Below are 18,631 nucleotides of genomic sequence, written 5' to 3'. Positions count from 1 at the left end.
CACTGCACTTCGTGGCCATGGCTGGAGGTCATGCTGCAGGGAACAGCAAGCAGTCCGGTGCTCAGGCTCTTGCCTTGATCTCCCTCTGTGACGCACTGTGACCTGGGAGTCTGAGCTGAAATAAACCCTTTGCTCTCTTACGTCGCTTTGGGTTGGATGACGTCATCACAGCACCAGAATGGAACTACAACTATCACTAAACCAAGGTTTAAAAAAAAAAAAAAAAAGAGGGAAAATAACTGGAATCTAAGCGCAAGCCTTAATATCAATCTTTAACTATCGAGAGCTATACAGTAAACAAACACAAGACCCCATTTTGAAATGAGTAGAAAATATAATGTGCAACTACATAATTAACACCATTTACAGAAAACACAGTTACTTTACTAGAAATCTATTCCCATTATCTAGTTCAAAATCCACACAAAGACTCAAGAACTTTCTTCATCTAGACAAGGAAAAGAGTATCAACTATTATTTGTAGACATATTCTTGTGTCTACAAACACATTCATTTGCTTATAAACATAATTCATCCAATCAAACTATGCAGCCATAACATTTATGAACAATACTTAATCAGGTGAGGAAAATGTACTTATATAACTAAAATAAAAACATATTAACGCAGATACACTGTTTTAGACCAAATACATTAAAATAAAAAATAAATATGCAATCTTTAGGTAGATGGAAAAAATGACATCACATTTTACAGCATATCTATGATGGTTTTTCTACTTGACTTGATTTTTAAAAGCTTAAAGCCAGGCACAGTGACACAGACTTGTAATCCCAGCACTTGGGAGGCAGAGGCAGACAGATTGCTGTGAGTCTGAGGCCAGTCTGGTCTACAGAGTGAGTCCAGGACAGCCAAGCCTACAGAGAGAGACTCTGTCTTGAAGAACAAACACAAAAAACAAAAGCCTAAGGCAGTGGTCCTCAACCTGTGAGGTATGACCCCTTGGGAGGTCAAATAACTCTGTTACAGGGGTCACCTAAGACCATTGGAAATATCAGGTATTTACATTACAATTTACAACAGCGGCAAAATTACAGTTATGGAGCAGCAAGCAACGAAGTCACTTTATAGTGGGGCTCAGCACAGCATGAGGCACAGCACTAAAGGGTCGCAGCATGAGGGAGGCTGAGGACCGCCGGTCTAAGCAGACACACTCGGGGTATGAGGCTGTGGGAACAAGTGCCTCTCTGAACCTAGTCCTCTTTCCTGCGACTTGTCTTGGGCTCTTTTCCTTTCGTTGGTTTTTTGTTCTATCTTTTATTTTATTTTATTATTATTTCTCAGATGCTGGTTTCTTTTCTAATGGGAGACAGAAAAGGGTGGATCCACATAGGAGGGGAGGTGAAAAGGAACCGGCACAGGTTAGAGTGGAGGGAAGGGCACATCAGGGTCCATGGTATGAAAAAAAAATACTCTCAATACAAGAAAAACATAAAATCAAAATTAAATAAAAACAAAGGTGGGGCGGGGAGGGGAGACCCCGAGAGCTGACAATCATGTCTGCTCCCTAGCCTGCCGACATGTGCGTAGCGTAGCGGCCTCACTCTCTCGCCTCCGCACCTTCCCTGCCCTGCGGGCTATATTCCCACGCTGAGTAAAAATAAGTCCGCGCCTTTAAGCTGCTTTGTGTCAGGTCACAGCAGTAAGAAAAGTAATATAAGTTTTTTGAGTGATTATGTCATAGGTTTTTCTTCAAATTTCTCTATATATTTAAAATTCTCTATAAGAAGATATTCTTTTAAATAACTACTAAGCAATGGTGTTTGACCATGTGACTTAACGGCTCAGCTTGGGCTAAGGAGATGGCTCAGTGTGTAAAACACTTAGTGCACAAGCACAAGGAAGCCAAGTTCAGTTCCCAGAACCCACATGAAAAAGAATAAATGCTGAGCACAGCAATGCGCATCTGTAATCCCCGCACGGCGAGGTGGAGGCTGATTCCCAGGGCATGTTCACCAACCAGTCCAGCCAATTCATGAGCTCTGGGTGTTGTAAGAGTCTCTGCCTCAAAAAATAAGGTAGACAGCTCAGAAGACGACACCTATGGTCAGCCTCTGGCCTCTGCAGATGTACTCACGGGCAACTGTTAACACACACACACACACACAAACACATACTCACGCACACACATGCACACTCGCACACACAAAGCAAGCATGAAAAATAAGAAACGTGAGTGTTCAACTCTGCTTACCTGATGTCATGGCTGGACTAAAGAGCCCCAGGACTGACACACTAGCAGAGCTGAGCAGGTCGTTATGTAACTCCCCACGTAAGTACTTTTCTGCTTCTTGGATGGATGCTATGTTCACCGGACAGGAGATCCTGTTTCTGCATAAATACATAGCTGTGCTCAAAATTAACTTTAAAGATATTTTACAGTTTATAAAAAAATATATAGCACCTAGCAAACAATAGATTACATAGACTACTAGACAAAATTATTATTTTCAAAATCTGCCTCATTAAATGAAAGTGGCAGAACATGCACAAAGCCTCATTATCACTATTCAGCCCCAGCATCCTTGAGCCCACTGAAAGCAAGTCAGCACAGTGCGGAGTTAGAGCTACAGGCCTCGGACCTGGGAGCCCTCGCGGGAAGCTGAGCACTTACGTCTGGATAAACTTGAGGAGATCCTTCGTTCCCAGCATCCCAGTGTACGGCACTGGGCTCTCACCTTCCTTGTACAGCTTCACCACAGGAAACGCAGTGACATTTTGCTTTGCACATACATTAGGCCAATCTGCACAATCTACTCTAGCGAGGAGGATGGTGGATGTGCCTGGATGAAAGGAAAATGTACATTTTATCAGCATGCAGACTGCTCCTTGCTTCGTTTCACTGTCCTCTACTCCCAACTCATGTGGAGTGTATGGTGCCCAGCGTGACCTGCTCCTGTAGCGCTCGCTATGTGAGGCCTCCCGCGGGTGCTTTCCCGTCTCTGGACCCTTCTGCAGGCTCCTCTATTACTGGAGTCGGGACCTTCTTAGGTCTGAGTTTAAACCACTTTTCCTCTTGCTCTACAACCTCAGCCTCAACTACTGACAATCTAGTGCAGCCTATATTTGTATCTCCAGCCTCAACTTCTCCTTGAACTTCCAGACCCAGCTCTCTTTAGTGGCGTCTCTGTCACCCTGAGAATGAACACATCCTGAAACTCCACACATCTGAGAGTAAAAGCCATTCCCGTTCCGTGTAGTGAAGGCGGTCACTCCGTGCAGTCAGGAGAAACACCGCAACGCTCTTCTCATCTCCTTGTTCTTCAGTCTCCCGAGCTGACCCCATCAACATCTTTTTAATTTTACCAAATTCTACATGTTTCCCAATTATTTCATATTTGTTATTTATCGTAATCTTTCTGGATAACTACAGTAGGCTTCTAACTCACTTCCCAGATTCAGTTACCTCTAAAACACTGCTAAAGATACTATTTTCAAAACTTGAATCTGTCCTGGTGGCAGCAAACTCCTCCTCACCTCTCCCCGTCTGTTTGCTGCCAGCCACGCCCACAGCAAGCTCTGTAAATGTGGGTATGTGTCAACATGACACTACTTCACGGGCGCCTCGCCTGGTGCCCCACGCCTGCACCACGTCCCTTTGCTACATGCTACGGCAGAATTACATTACTTATTTCCTCATCAGGTTTTGCGTCTGTGATCATCTCCATGATCTGACTAAGGTCTGTCCCTATGAAGAGGACTCCCTGGGAGAAGGGACTGGCCTATATTGGTCCCCATCAAGGTGTCCCTCTAGGGCCTTGGCGATCACCTCCATCTAAACACCACAATCTCTTTTCAACCCAGGAAAATGTTTAGGATATAAAGCATACGTTACTTGTTCAACAATGAAACATGCAAAGTTCTCTGAAATATATAGTTCATTGGGTGAAAACAGATTTTTTTAAAAAAAATCAACTAACAAGCACCACATAATTAAACTAAGAAAAAAAGAAATTCATCATAATAAAAAGTAAGAGTTAATAATATATTGGATTAAGAAATATCTGTATAAATTTATGACATCATCCATGTATAATAAAACTATTATGATTCAAATTATAAAATGTATTATCGTTCTATTTTATAACGAAAGTTTTAAATTTTATTTATTTTTGTATGTGGTGTTCTGTCTGTGCGCCATGTGCCTGGTGCCCATGGAGTCCAGAAGACGTCATCAGATTTCCTGGGACTCGAGTTACAGACAGTTGTGAGCTGCCACACAGGTGCTTGGAGTCACACGTGGAGTCTCTAAAGAGCAGCCATCGCTGCTATAAAAAGACCCGAATAACGGAAATCAGCCTTATGCTTTAAAGGACTCTAGCTCCCAGAAGCAATAAGCCCGCTTCAGATTTAACGTTGCCCTGCGTAACGGTGCAAGCAGCGCTGAGTTATCACCACAGCCCAGTACTTCACAAGCACATGTCCCATAGTAAACACGTGGGCGTGCGCACTGTCACTTCCTTTCAGACAGATTAAAGGTGGTTACACTAAAGTATGTTACTGCCTGAACATTAAGTGAACTAATAATAAAAGTACATCCTCACTCCTTCTAAAAGCGACCTGTGGCCGTCCGTTTGCAGTTCTCCATCCCTTAATCATGCCACATCCAGAGCTTCAAAACTGCCACCAAGATGTGGAGCCCAGTGAGCACTATCTCAGGCTTCTCCACAGCAGCTGTCCCCAACAGGTGAGGCCTCCTAAGCTGTCCTCTTAAATGCAAAACTTGATTTTTTTTCTTTTAAATGAAAAAGAGCACTGATACGCTTACTTAAAGTTGTAAGATCCCTTATACTGAAGGAATTACGTTCTTTAAAAAAGCGGATTCACTGTTAATTTGTATTACAGTCAGCAGTCTAATACACTGACATGCCTAGAGGACTACATCCCGTATATTTCACTAACACATTAACTTCAAATACAATTTCTAATCTGAAAGGGGGGGTCGTCTTAGATAGCACTATATAAGTACAAAGATCTGACATTTGCTGCCACCTTGTGGTTGAGGGAAAAATATTTATAACCTTGGACTTAAAAAATTTTTTTTCCAAAAAGAAAAAAAGAAAAAAAATTTTCCCCAAGAGGCCAACATCTAAGACAGAATATAGCATTAATGTCCAAAGCACTACAATATTTTTATAACTTAACACTCAACAGTACATGTTGAACATCCTTTGGGTAATGCATACGCTTGGAAAGAGGAAGGTCAGGTACGTGACTGTATGCTAACTCACAGGCTGTTGAGGAAAACAGTTGGCTGGACAGTTGAGGACTTGAAAGAAGTATAGAAAACTGGTTAAAGGTGCATTTGGGGAAGAGAGATGTGGCTAGATCACACCAAATAGGCAATGCAAAGACACTTGTGCCCCATGTAAACACCCATCAAAAGGTGACTTTAGCCCAGGAGTCCAATAACCAAGAAGATAGGATGATCTTGTCTGTGGAGAGGCAGCCGCTCTCCCTGGCCACGCCTGTGGACCCATGGTTGCAGAGAGGGAGGCTGCGCATGGGCTCAACAACATGGACCCCCACTCACCAAGGCTGGCCTGGCTACAGCTGCTGCCGAGCGCCACATCTGCCAACAGCGGAGACCACACTAGGGCCCGTGTATGTGGCAGAACTCCCCTGGGTGACCAGCTAGCAACATGCCGCAGACTGACTACACTGGGCCGTGATGGAAAGGGCAGCATCACTCTTAACCAGGCAGGTGTTGTGGCTATGGGTCTGCCCCTCCTGCAAGCAATGCTTCTGAGAAAACCGTCAGCCGCCATCACGAGTCCACCCATGGACTCACAGAGGGCTTTATCCACCATACTTCATCCTTAGATTCACTGAAGGCCTTCCTCGCCATCGTGATGCCCAGCACAGTACTGCTTTGATCCAGGAAGTTCATTTCGCAGGAAAAGAAGTGCAGTAGTGAGCTCAAGTGCACAGAACTCACCGGTCTCGCCATGTTCCCTGTTATTCTGAAGTGGCTCGGTAGATCCTTTTAAAGACAGTTATGGTGCCAACTAGTGACACGAGCCTGGAGGGCTAGAGCAGAGTCCTCTAGAAAGTTGTATACGCTGTGAGCCAGCACCCAACACACGGTACCCTGGCTCCCACAGCCAGGAGTCAAATGGCGGAGATGGGAATGGCGCCGTCCCCACCACCACTTCCCGTCCCGGTGACTTTGCTCTGCTGGCCTAGAAGTTCTGGTTCCGGATGGGGACTACTTCTGCCAGGGGGCATAACCAACATTCCACAGACACAGAGGTCAAGGCTTCCGTGGCCACTTGGGACCCCTCCTTCCCTAGTCAGCACACTAAGAAAGCAATTAGTGCGTTATGAGGAGTAACCGACGCAGATTGTCTCAAGGAAACCTGCCTGCTTCTCCACGGTGAAGTACAGCAAAGCCTTCCGGAGTCTCTTGGCATTACCATGCCCTGTGATTAATGTCACTGAGAAACTACAGCCTAATCCAGACAGGATAAGAAACCCAGGATAAGATCTAGACATTTCAGGAATAAAGGCGTGGCTGTCCCCTCTAGGTAAAGAACAAAGACCTGCTGGGTACTTGCTCCAGTGGAAGAAATACACAGGAAGAGCAAGAGGCGGTGGTTACAAACACCAGCTAAGGCCATGCGACATAAATGAGGATTCTGTTGTGAATGTTTCCATCTTGTTAAGAATGTGCTTGTGTCTGTTCTGTTTGCCTTCTGAGTGAGAACTCAGCATCCTCCCCCCTCGGGTCCTCCTTGTTACTAGCTTCTCTAGCTCTGTGGATGGTAGTGTGTTTATCCTGTATGATATGGCTGATATCCACCTATAAGTGAGTGTATCCAATGTGTGTCTTTCTGGGTCTGGGTTACCTCACTCAGGATGATCATTTCTAGTTCCATCATTTGCCAGGAAATTTCATGACTTTCTTGTTTTTAATAGCTGAGTAGTATTCCATTGTGTAAATGTACCACAGCTTTTTTTTTTTTTAATCAATTCTTTGGTTGAGGGACATCTAGGTTGTTTTCAGGTTCTGGCTATTATGAATAAAGCTGCTGTGAACATAGTTGAGCAAATGTCCTTTTTTGTATGGTGGAGCATCTTTTGGGTATATGCCCAAGAGTGATATAGTGGGTCTTGTGGTCGCACTATCCCCATTTTTATGAGAAAGCATCAGATTGATTTCCAAAGTGGCTGTACAAGTTTGCACTCCCACCAGCAGTGGAGGAATGTTCCCCTTTCTCCACCTGCTCGTCAACATGTGCTGTGACTTGAGTTTTTGACCTTAGCCATTCTTACGGGTGTAAGGTGGGAATCTCCAAGTTGTTTTGATTTGCATTTCCCTGATTACATTGAGCATTTCTGTTTCCCAACCATTCAGTACTCGTCTGTTGAGAATTCTCTGTTTAGCTCTGTGCCCTATTTTTAAGTTGGGTTATTGTGTTTGGTGCTGTTTAATTTATTGAGTTCTTTATATATTTTGGATATTAGCCTTTGTCAGATGTAGGGTTGGTGAGGATCTTTTCCCAGTCTGTATGCTGTTGTTTTGTTCTGTGAACTGTTTCCTTTGCCTAACAGAAACTTTTCAGTTTCATGAGGTCCCATTTATTAATTGTTGATCTTAGAGTTCGGGCTGTTGGTGCTCTGTTCAGGAAGTTGTCTCCTGTGCCAATGAGTTCACGGCTCTTCCCCTACTTTTTCTTCTAACAGATGTAGTGTGTCTGATTTTATGTTGAGGTCTTTAATCCATCTGGAGTTTAGTTCTGTGCAGGACACAGGAAGCAGTTGAAGAGAGGGGAAAGGAAGTGAGCCTACCATAGCTGTCCTCCGAAAGACTCCACCCAGCAGGGGATCGAAGCACAGATGCCGAGACGCACAGCCAAACTCTGAGCAGGGCACAGGGAGTCTGATGGAAGAGCTGGGGGCAGAAAGACTGGAGGGGACAGGAGCTCCACAAGGAGACCCACACAGCCAACAGATCTGGGCCCAGAGGGGCCTGCAGAAGCTAATGCACCAACCAGGGACCATGCATGGAGAGGACATCAGTCTCCACGTGGGTCCCCTAATATGGGGAGCCTGACATGGACTCTGGTGCCTACTCGTTGATCACTTCCCCTTGGTGGGGTGACCTTGCCAGGCCACAGAAGAAGAGGATGCAGGCAGTCTTGATTGAACTTGGTAAGCTGGGGTCAGATAACAGAGGCAGAGGGCTCCCCCTTTCTGAGGACTAGGGGAGGGGAGAAGAGGGAAGAAGAGCGAGGCAGGGAGAGGCTACAATTGGGATGTAACGTGAATAAGTTTTTCTTAATTAATTAAAGAAAAAACGTCCTCGTGCATATAAACACAAACACACATTAAGCAGGTATTTGTGTTTTCTTTCCTCTATTTCTGCATCATGTACTATAACACTGATCGTGGTAATATCAGTAATTATGCGTTGTAAATCTACATTGTCAACTACATGTTGTAAATCTATAGTATCATAGTTATGGGGCACTACAAGACTAGGCCTTCCTCGTGGGATTTTTTCCCACCTAGTATCAGAGGAAAGAGTGTAATGGTGGTTGTGGGACAGTCACATTACAACAGACAGAATTATGACGTGTTGCTGCTTGCACTGGGAAATTAAACATGGCACGGATGTATGGACGGGTGCCAGGTTGGCAAGGGGTGGACTTGTGTGGTTATTACTAGTTGTCAGCTTAACTGGATCTGGGGTTAACGAAAGGGCAAGCTACTGGGCACACCTGCAAAAGGATTTCCTCAGTCAAGTTACATGACGTAAAAAACGTCCACCCTGAACGTGAGGAGCACCTTACCATGGCAGCCACAGAAAGGAAGTCCTGTGAGGAAAGTTTTCCTTCACTTCCCTGCTGCCATGTTTCACTGCTGAGTAGACGCACCCACTCAGCTGCTGCCTCTACTGCTGGTATCAGAGCCTCACTTCCTTAAGCTTCCACGACAGACTGAGGACTGGTGGCCCTGCAGGACTCCTCAGCCCTCAGCACCACTGGAGCTGGAGAGGCAGCCAGCCTGTGGACTAGGTAGCTCCTGGGCTCTCAGGTTCTCCATGTGCAAACAGCCACAATCTATTTTAATCTATTCATTGTACTAGTTCTGTTCCCCTAGAGATCCCTGATACAACAGAAACATTAAGTATAAGATGCTCCAAAATCTGAACGTTGCTGGGTGTTCACAGAACACCACAAGTAGAAAATTCACAGACTAATGTGACAAAGTATAACCAGAAAAATACTGGCTACAATTACCTTGGTGCTATATTTACAGAATGTATGCGAACCATAAATGAATTTAATATCTATATCTTGGTCTCATTCCTAAGATATCTCATTATATGATTTTTGTATAAAATTAAAGTAAATTACATTATTAAATTTAATTTATTTCCAAATTAAATAAAAATAAAATACTTCTTTTCCTCAGTTTTTCAGGTCTGGAGTATTTAACCTGTATAGAGGTCAATACAGATGCAAAATTAAATAAAATCCAAAATCCTTACTTTTTCACATACAGAGTATTTAACCTGTATCAGGGACAACCCATATGTAACACACAATTGTTATTGATATTATGGTGCTGGTTGGTTTTTTTTTTATCAACTTGACACGAATGTAGGCATATCTGAGAAGAGGGGCTCATAACTGAGAAAATACCTTCATAAAACTGGCCTGTAGGCAAGTTGGTGCAGTACTGTCTTAATGACTAACGTAGGAGGCACAGACCACTGTGGGTGGTGTTATCGGCCTGGGCAGGCAGTAAGTATATGTATATATGTGTATATGTGTATATGTGTATATGTGTATATGTGTATATATGTGTATATGTGTATATATGTATATATGTATATATGTATATGTGTATGAAAACTGCCTGAGAACGCCAAGGAGAGCAAGCCAGTACGCAGCATTCCTCCATGGACTCTAATCCAGTCCCTCCTCCAAACTCCTGCCCTGAGTTCCTTCCATGAAGGAAGCAGGCTGTAAGGAGAAGCAAGCCCTCTTGTTCCTACAGTGTTCTTGGCCATGGTGGTTTGTCATAGCTACAGAAAGATAAGAGCTACCAAAGGCCAGGCAGGGAGGCAGGTGGGCGTCCTTCAGACCCTCACTCTAGTTCAAGTCCCCAGCTCTGAGGCAGACCCCCTCCCACAGCCTTCCCTTCCTGTCTGCCCCACGCCTGGAGAATCCCACACAGCTCCTCCCTCACCACACCATCCCTCTGTGTCAGCCAGCAGCACCCCAGGTACTCCTTGGGGACCCGCCCTACCATGCTGACCAAGGGTGTCAGCCAGCAGCACCCCAGGTACTCCTTGGGGACCCGCCCTACCATGCTGACCAAGGGAGTAGGTAGGCAATTTTCAGACCTTCACTCTCCCTCTTCTCAAGTCCAGCAGCCTGGTGTGATGCCCAGTGCTGCAGCCGGCGACTCGCTGTGGCCTCCCCTCACTCTCTGCTACCAATCCCAGAGGGCTAAGCTTACACTGGTGAACATGCTGCTTCCCCCCTCTGTGGTCTCCATCAAGCCCGCTTCAAGCTCATCTCCACGCTTAAGTGTCAGCTCCTAAGACCAAAAACACCCATCTTCCATCTGGAACACACAGCGGCCACATTCTCCTAAGAACCAGAGAAGGAACCAGAAACCAAGGAACAGAACACCAGACGCGATATCAGGACCTAGAATTACAAATATCTCATACCCAGATGCTTAGACATCGGCATAAAAACACATTCAGTAACGGCCAAGGCAAATATCACCACTAGAGCCAACAAGGGCAATTGCAGACCAATTTCCATTATGAACACATGCAAAACTTCCCAAAAAATACTTGCAAACCAAATCAAGAACACAGTAAAAAGACTATCCACCATGATCACCTAGGCCTCATCCCAGAGATGCCGGGATGGCTCAGCTATGTAAATCGATAAATGTAATGCACCATATGAACAAACTGGAAGGCCACTTCACCAGACACAGAAAAGGCCTTCGACAAAATCCTCACACCTCCAGGATAAAAATCTTGGCGGCACTGGGAATGCAGGGGACATACCTCAACACAATAAAGAAGACTTACACCAAGTCCATAGTCAACATCAACTTAAATGAAGAATAACTCAAAGCATTTCCACTAAAATCAGGAACAAATCAAAACTGCCCACTTTCCCCATACGTACTCTCTACATGACAGTACCAGAAGTTCTTAACTAGAGGAGCAAGACAGCTGAAAGAGACCGACAGGATAGAAATGCAAAGGGAAGAAGCCAAAATATCCTTCTTTGTAGATGATACCATACTAAGCATACTTATGTATACAGAAGGTCCTAACCATGCCACCAGAAAACTCCTACAACTGATAACACTTTCTGCAAAGTAGAATACAAAGTTATCTCACATAAAATCAGTAGCCTTCCTGTATACATATATGGCAAAACAGCCTCAGAAAGACATCAGGGGAACAACACTGAACAACAACAAGGCAGCTCACAACAGCCTCAAAAAATGTAAAATATCTTGGGGTAACTTTAGCCAAGCAAGTGAAAGACTTGTATGAATAAAATCTTTAAGAGACTGAAGAAAGAAACTAAGAAGACAGCAGAAGAAGAGAAGATCTCCCACGCTCACGGGTCTGTAGGACTATATAGTAAAATGGCAGTCCTACCAAAAGCAATCTACTGATTCAATGCAAGTCCCATCAAGATTTCAACACAATTCTTCACAGAACTTGAGAGGAAAAATTTCAGCTTCATGTGGAAACACTCAGGATAGACAAAACATAAACTCAGGGTATATAAAACAGTCCTGAATGATTTTTTTAAAAACCTGCTGGAAGTACCACCACCGTCTCTCTGGATTTACTCATTTAACCTCAGCGTTACAATCTGAAATTTTATGTGGGTTTTTTTCTTTGAATCTTTAATTTTAGACAAAGTTTCATATTTGGATCAAAAAATAAGCAATCATATCACAAGATGATACCTTTCAATTTAACGGCCACATCAATATAAGACTGCAGGAACGCCATGGACACTGCATGCCCTGCAAGAAAATCAGAAAATTCAACAGACATCAGGATGTTAGGACTACAGAGCATCCATGCTTACATCCCCCACACAAACACATGCAGAGACTTATGGGAGGTACCAAAACTAGACTTTCCAAACAACAGGTACCACCCTACAGAGTATGCAGTACTCATATTCTGTAATTCCAAATGCAACTGGTATTTTCATTCATGACACATACAGTGAAAGGGCTATTACTTGAAGATAAGAGATTTCCTATACTCCTAAAAAATGTGTATGTGGGAAATGACATGTGTAAAATAATTACTAAAAAACAAATAAATCATTAATTTTAAAAACTAATGCTAGTTTTGAAAACTAACTAGCTGAATTTATAGCTTAATCATTAACCTTCGATTTGTAAATTATGTATCTAGAAACACAGAAAAATCAGTTTAACTCCTTAGAACCAGAAGTAACTGCCTCAGTGTATGCAGTCTGTGTGAGACATGAGACCCACACCATTTTACAACGTACATAATATATAGAAAGCAAACACAGAACCCATCTTCTTTAAGGGTCCTCGTGTGTCACACAGCGTCCCTTCAGAGGTCATACTTACACGCAGCATAGAAGAGCACTACGCTGTCAGAGGTCGTGACTGTTGTGTTAAATGTCCCCTCTGTTAACTCCACTGTCAACTCCAGAGGCAACAGTCTCTTCCTATCTCTGTAAACAGTTTCTGCCACTTCGTCATCTTGGACTTCTAAAATGGTTTAAAAGAAGCTCATTTACATAATTAATATTTAAAATGTCATGTGCTATTATAGGAAAAGTGGTACTTTATACAAATCTCTGAGTCTACACTGTCTAAACAGTTATATATGATATTTTAAAAGGTTCTCAGTTGCCTGGATTTGTATCTTAATGACTCTGAGATGCTTTCTGACCCAGAAAACAGAGATTGGTCAATTCCTGGAGCAATTATTTAATTTTATTCTACAAAAAAAATGAGAATATGGCAATATTTAATTAAAATAAAAATGTTTACATTCACTATATTAATTTAGAATCCCAAAGGAGTCTACCACATTTCACTGTATGATAAACACTAGGATAAGTGGTTAAAAAATAAACTTATCCTTGGCCACATGGCACTTCTGACAATGGAAAAGAAGGGCAAAAAACTCACTAAGGAATAAAGATATAATTACAAATTCTGATCAGTTTGAAGGTGAAAGATACAGTGAGGTATCCACCAGCGAGGTTAGGAGATCTGAGGTCTACCAGGCAAGAGGATAAAGAGCGCTGCACACAAGTGAATAACAATGCAAAGGCTCTGCGACACAGAAGCGCTGCACACACGGCTCCGCGACACAGAAGCGCTGCACACACGGCTCCGCGACACAGAAGTGCTGCACACACGGCTCTGTGACACAGAAGCGCTGCACACACGGCTCCGCGACACAGAAGCGCTGCACACACGGCTCTGCGACACAGAAGCGCTGCACATAAGGCTCTGCGACACAGAAGCGCTGCACACACGGCTCTGCGACACAGAAGCGCTGCACACACGGCTCTGCGACACAGAAGCGCTGCACACACGGCTCTGCGACACAGAAGCGCTGCACACAAGGCTCTGCGACACAGAAGCGCTGCACACACGGCTCTGCGACACAGAAGCGCTGCACACAAGGCTCTGCGACACAGAAGCGCTGCACATAAGGCTCTGCGACACAGAAGCGCTGCACACACGGCTCTGCGACACAGAAGCGCTGCACACACGGCTCCGCGACACAGAAGCGCTGCACACAAGGCTCTGAGACACAGAAGCGCTGCACACACGGCTCTGCGACACAGAAGCGCTGCACACACGGCTCCGCGACACAGAAGCGCTGCACACACGGCTCCGCGACACAGAAGCGCTGCATACACGGCACTGAGAGAAGGGAATGACTAGTGGCACGGAACTGTAAAGACTGCACGACAAGAGAAAACGCTAGCGCAGCGGCTCTCAACCTTCCTAACGCTGAGACCCTTTAATTCAGTTCCTCATGTTGTGGTGACCCCCAACCATAAAATTATTTGCTACTTCATAACTGTAATTTGCTACTGTTATGGATTTAATGTAAATAATTGATATTCAGGGTGTATATTCACTGTTACAAATTGATCTAAAAGGGTCATTATCCACAATATGAGAACCACTGCTCTAGACCAAATAATATTTGAATTTTAAGAAGAAAATTGAGCCAATAATTTTGAATTTTATGCTAAACACATAAAGTTAAGTTATAAACACATTCTAAATACATGAAAAATGCTGGTTTCAACAGACTACAAAACCCTAAAAGTGTAAATGTGCACTGGATTTCCTTTAAGAGCTGCCCCACTCCCAAGACACCAAAAAGTTAAAGCCTCAATAGCAAAATTACTAATGGCCCTCTTCCTCACGTACTATACACAACTTACACATCTGTCTTTTTCTATGTGTTGCCTTTTTGTGGACCCCAGGCCCCACCGTTCTAACTCACACTTGGCCACTTCCTTTGGGAGGCACTTGTCTCTTAAGTTCCCCTGTGACTCATTCTTTCCTAAAACCCTTTCCTACCTCTCTGTAAATGGAAATGATTCAAAGTGGGGAAGGGATTATGCATAGAGGCATGATATTATACAATACCAAGGGCCAATATAGATGACATACCATATGAGGTTAAGTTGGAGAAAAGCGTATCTGCCACCCCATACACACCCACAAAAAAATACAAGCTGGAACAGGCTGGGGCAGGGCAGCAGGTGCCATGGAAAACAGCTTTCCCAGACAGCACACTAGGGCAGGCAGAAAGACGCAAGACTGGACACAATTTACTAACAGGAAATCTCGGAACAAGCACTGGCCACTAATGAGAGGAATCTCACTAAACTGAGGCAGGAGCAGGTGCCCCAATTCTGACAAGTGGAACAAATGAGCAAAGTAGGGACCACGCAGGGAGCAAGAGAGCAGAACTCAGGTCAGGTGATTTAAAGACGGGGAGGAAACACAAGAGATCCAAACTCCTACACAGCAGAAGAGAGCAAACGTTCAGCTCAAACCAGCCAGCAGCTTGCAGGCAGCAGTTAAAGTTCTTATTAAGAGAAGCAGCCTGATGCTGACGGTGATGATGGGTGCATCTCAACGGGGGGAGGGGGGAGGGGGGACGGCTGAGGGGGAGGGTAGGGGAAGGGGAAGGGGAAAGGGGAGGGGGCTCCGCCTTGCAGATACTGGTGGTGATATACACAGAGCATTCAAATCCTCACTAGTGGGACACAAAAACAAGAAAGACATAATCCCCGATTCAGAGATTTAGTCCAGGCAAGCACAGAGAAAGGTAAGCCAGCAATTACAGAGTAAGATTATTTGGAACAATGACAGCAAATAAGTCTCATGTCAGGATGCTTAAGTTCTGGGGCCAGGCTAAACCACTGCACCAATGGTGTGACCTCTAGCAAGTAACAACTGTGGAAACAGATTTTTCATCTATGGACTGAAGGTGAAGCTAGCTTTCGCAGAGGACACCAAAAAAAGCCCATGTCAGCCACAAGAATAAAAGCCAAAGTGACTGATAAAGATGCAAATATTACTGAAATACATTACTAATACTGCTAACAACCAGACTCATTTACAACTACAAACGCACTAATATATTTTGTTTTCTGTTTTTTGTTTTTTGGAGATAGGGTCTCTCTGTGTAGCCCTGGCTGTCCTGGTCTCGAACTCACAGCGATCCAACTGCCTCTGCCTCCCGTTTGAACATTTGAACACACAAACGTTCATTATAATTTCATTTCCTAGTAGGAACAATAAAAATGAAATGCACCACGGCTCTGTGTGGCCGCTACATGCAACAAGCCCAGTGGGTGAGAAGAAGTGACTGTGGGAGACAAAGGCAAAAATGTGGGCAGCTGAGGTCTGATGGGAAACAACAGAGCAACACACTAAATGCAAAAGAAAGCAGCCTTACACCTGCTCACCAGCCAGCTCAATAGAGCCCAACTCCATGTCACGCGCCCCAAGTCCCTCCACAGGCTCCTGAACGGGTCTATGTCCCTAAAGAAGCTCACTCCGTGCTTGGGGGTCGGGGTAGGGTCTCCTTACCCAGATCTGGGTCTTCCACATCTCCGTCTTCATCTTCCTGTATCTGTTCAGTGTACATATTATTTTTCACATGGGAAACTATTAAATCAACATCATTTAACACCGCGTACTCCACAGGCGCTTCCTGGAAATGTTATTTAATTTTTAAGTTAGTGCACAAAGTGACAGGTTTCATTATGACATTGCCAAACACGTCCGCATATTCTGTGTGTGTTTGTCCCCACTGCCCTCAGGAAGCATCCATGGTCCACTGTCCCCTGCCAGACAGTTCTCCCCACTTCCTTAGTCCCATGTATCCCTTCACCCTCTCCTCCACTCCCCTTCCCTTTAAGAACTCTTCCTCCTCTCTCATCATGCTCCTCTCTCTAGCTTCCTGACTCTTACACACACACACACACACCTAAATTCTCCATATGAGAGAAAGCATGCAGCATTCATCTTTCCAAGTCTGTCTTATTTCACTTAACATAATGATTCCTAGTAGTTCTATCCGTTTTCCTACAGTTGTCAGGACTTCATTTTTCTTTACAGCTGCAAACATCTACTGTACACATGTACCACATACATGTGGGTGTGCACAGTTCATCTGTTGGTGGACATTAGGCGTGGGTGTGCAATATCCCTGTGGCTGCTGACTTAGGATAGATGGTCAAGAGTGGTTTAGACAGATCATATGCTAGTTTCATTTCTAGGTATTTTAAAAGATTTATTCTTAAGCTGTGTGTGTGTGTGCGTGAGTGTGTGCATGCATGTGTCGGGATGTGCACACGAGTGCAGGTGCCCACAGAGGCCAGACCAGAGCATCAGAGCCTCTGGAGCTGGGATTACAAGCGTGGGTACTGAGAACAGCACTTCAGTCCTGTGTAAAAGCAGTAAGCACTCTTAACCAATGGGCTCTTCTTCTAGCCCCTGTGATCCTTTTGTATATTATGTATTTATGAACGTGTCTATATGAAGTGTGTGTGCACATGCACGCATTCATGTGTGTGAGTGACGTTTGTGCTGGGTAGTTTTATGCCAACTTGACGCAAACTATAGTCATATGAGAGGAAGGAAGCTCAACTGGGAAAATGCCTCAAGAAGATCCAACTTGAAGCAGGCAAGGCTGGAGGGCATTTTTTTTCTAATTAGTGACTGATACGGGAGGGCCCAGCCCATTGTAGGTGGTGGCACCCCTGGGCTGGTGGTCCCGGGTTCTATAAGGAAGCAGGCTGAGCAAGCCATGGGGAGCAAGTCAGTAAGCAGCACCCTCCACGGCCTCCGCATCAGCTCCTGCCTGCAGGTTCCTCCCTGTTTGAGTTCCTGCCCTGCCTGCATCTAATGATGAACAGCCATGGAGGTGAGAGTTATATACCCTTTCCTCCCGAGCTGCTTCCGGCCATGGCGTTTCCTAACAGCACTGGGAACTCTAAGACAGGGCCCACGCCTTTGAACAAGGGCCTGGGTGCGGCACAGCACGTGCATGGAGGTCAGAAGACAGCCTTCTGTGGCCTCCCTCTCCACCCTTGTGTGACACTAGGTCTCTGTTGTCTGACCAAGCTGGCTGGCCTTCAACCTTCTAGAGGGTTCTCACCAGAGGGGCACTGAGGTCATGACACTCACTACTCAGGGCAGCTCTTCACAGGCTCTAAAGACCCAGGTTCACATCATCCTGTCTGTCCAGCCAGCGTCACGCCTGCTGAGCCCTCCCCCAGCTAGCGTCACGCCTGCTGAGCCCTCCCCCAGCTAGCGTCACGCCTGCTGAGCCCTCCCCCAGCCAACGTCATGCCTGCTGAGCCCTCCCCTAGCCAGCGTCAAGCCTGCTGAGCCCTCCCCCAGCCAACGTCACGCCTGCTGAGCCCTCCCCCAGCCAACGTCATGCCTGCTGAGCCCTCCCCCAGCTAGCGTCACGCCTGCTGAGCCCTCCCCCAGCCAACGTCACGCCTGCTGAGCCCTCCCCCAGCCAACGTCATGCCTGCTGAGCCCTCCCCCAGCCAGCGTCACGCCTGCTGAGCCCTCCCCCAGCCAGCGTCACGCCTGCTGAGCCCTCTCCCCAGCCCTACCTATGCTAGACTTTGTTTGTTTGTTTGTTTTTTGAGGATATTTCATACTGATTTCCACCATGGCTACTCCAGTACACACTCCTTCCAGCAGTGTGTAATGGCTTCTCCTTCCCAACATCCTTGCCAATATTTGTTGTCATGTGTTATCTTGATGGCTAATACGTAACAAAGCATTTTAATCTAAAATACTTTACTTTCCTGGAACTAAAATAAAACCAAACCTCTACACTTAAGCTTTAAAATTAAACAACAACAACAACAAAAGAAAATAAATGCTACAATTACTACAAAGAGAAAAATACACAAAGTGTACTGCAGCTAAAGACAGCTGCCTTACTAAAAAAGAGAGCAAAAAACAGGGGGTGGGAGATTGAAATCCTCACTTGCTTTTTGTTACAACTACTATCTGAAAATTCTTACAAAAATTACACGCTCTATTC

The 18,631-nt window shown here is 45.0% G+C and overlaps 1 protein-coding gene across 5 annotated transcripts in view; it reads right to left on the bottom strand.

Moving 5' to 3' along the window:
* The window catches only part of TXNDC16 (thioredoxin domain containing 16), an 81,074-nt gene that overhangs the window by 13,735 nt on the left and 48,708 nt on the right, over positions 1-18,631 (bottom strand). For all 5 annotated transcript variants that reach the window (XM_084796639.1, XM_084796638.1, XM_084796640.1 and 2 more), the window contains 5 exons: positions 16,150-16,273; positions 12,637-12,780; positions 11,989-12,048; positions 2,636-2,804; positions 2,216-2,352 (listed from right to left, as the gene is read on the bottom strand). In XM_084796639.1, coding sequence (XP_084652765.1) covers positions 2,216-2,352; positions 2,636-2,804; positions 11,989-12,048; positions 12,637-12,780; positions 16,150-16,273 — 634 coding nt within the window. The remainder of the gene's footprint in view (positions 1-2,215; positions 2,353-2,635; positions 2,805-11,988; positions 12,049-12,636; positions 12,781-16,149; positions 16,274-18,631) is intronic.

Source organism: Acomys minous (assembly GCF_964271855.1).
Source record: "Acomys minous genome assembly, chromosome: 9".
NCBI lineage: Eukaryota > Metazoa > Chordata > Mammalia > Rodentia > Muridae > Acomys > Acomys minous.
Note: the sequence above shows the minus strand (reverse complement) of the source record. Positions and strands in the feature narration are given on the sequence as shown.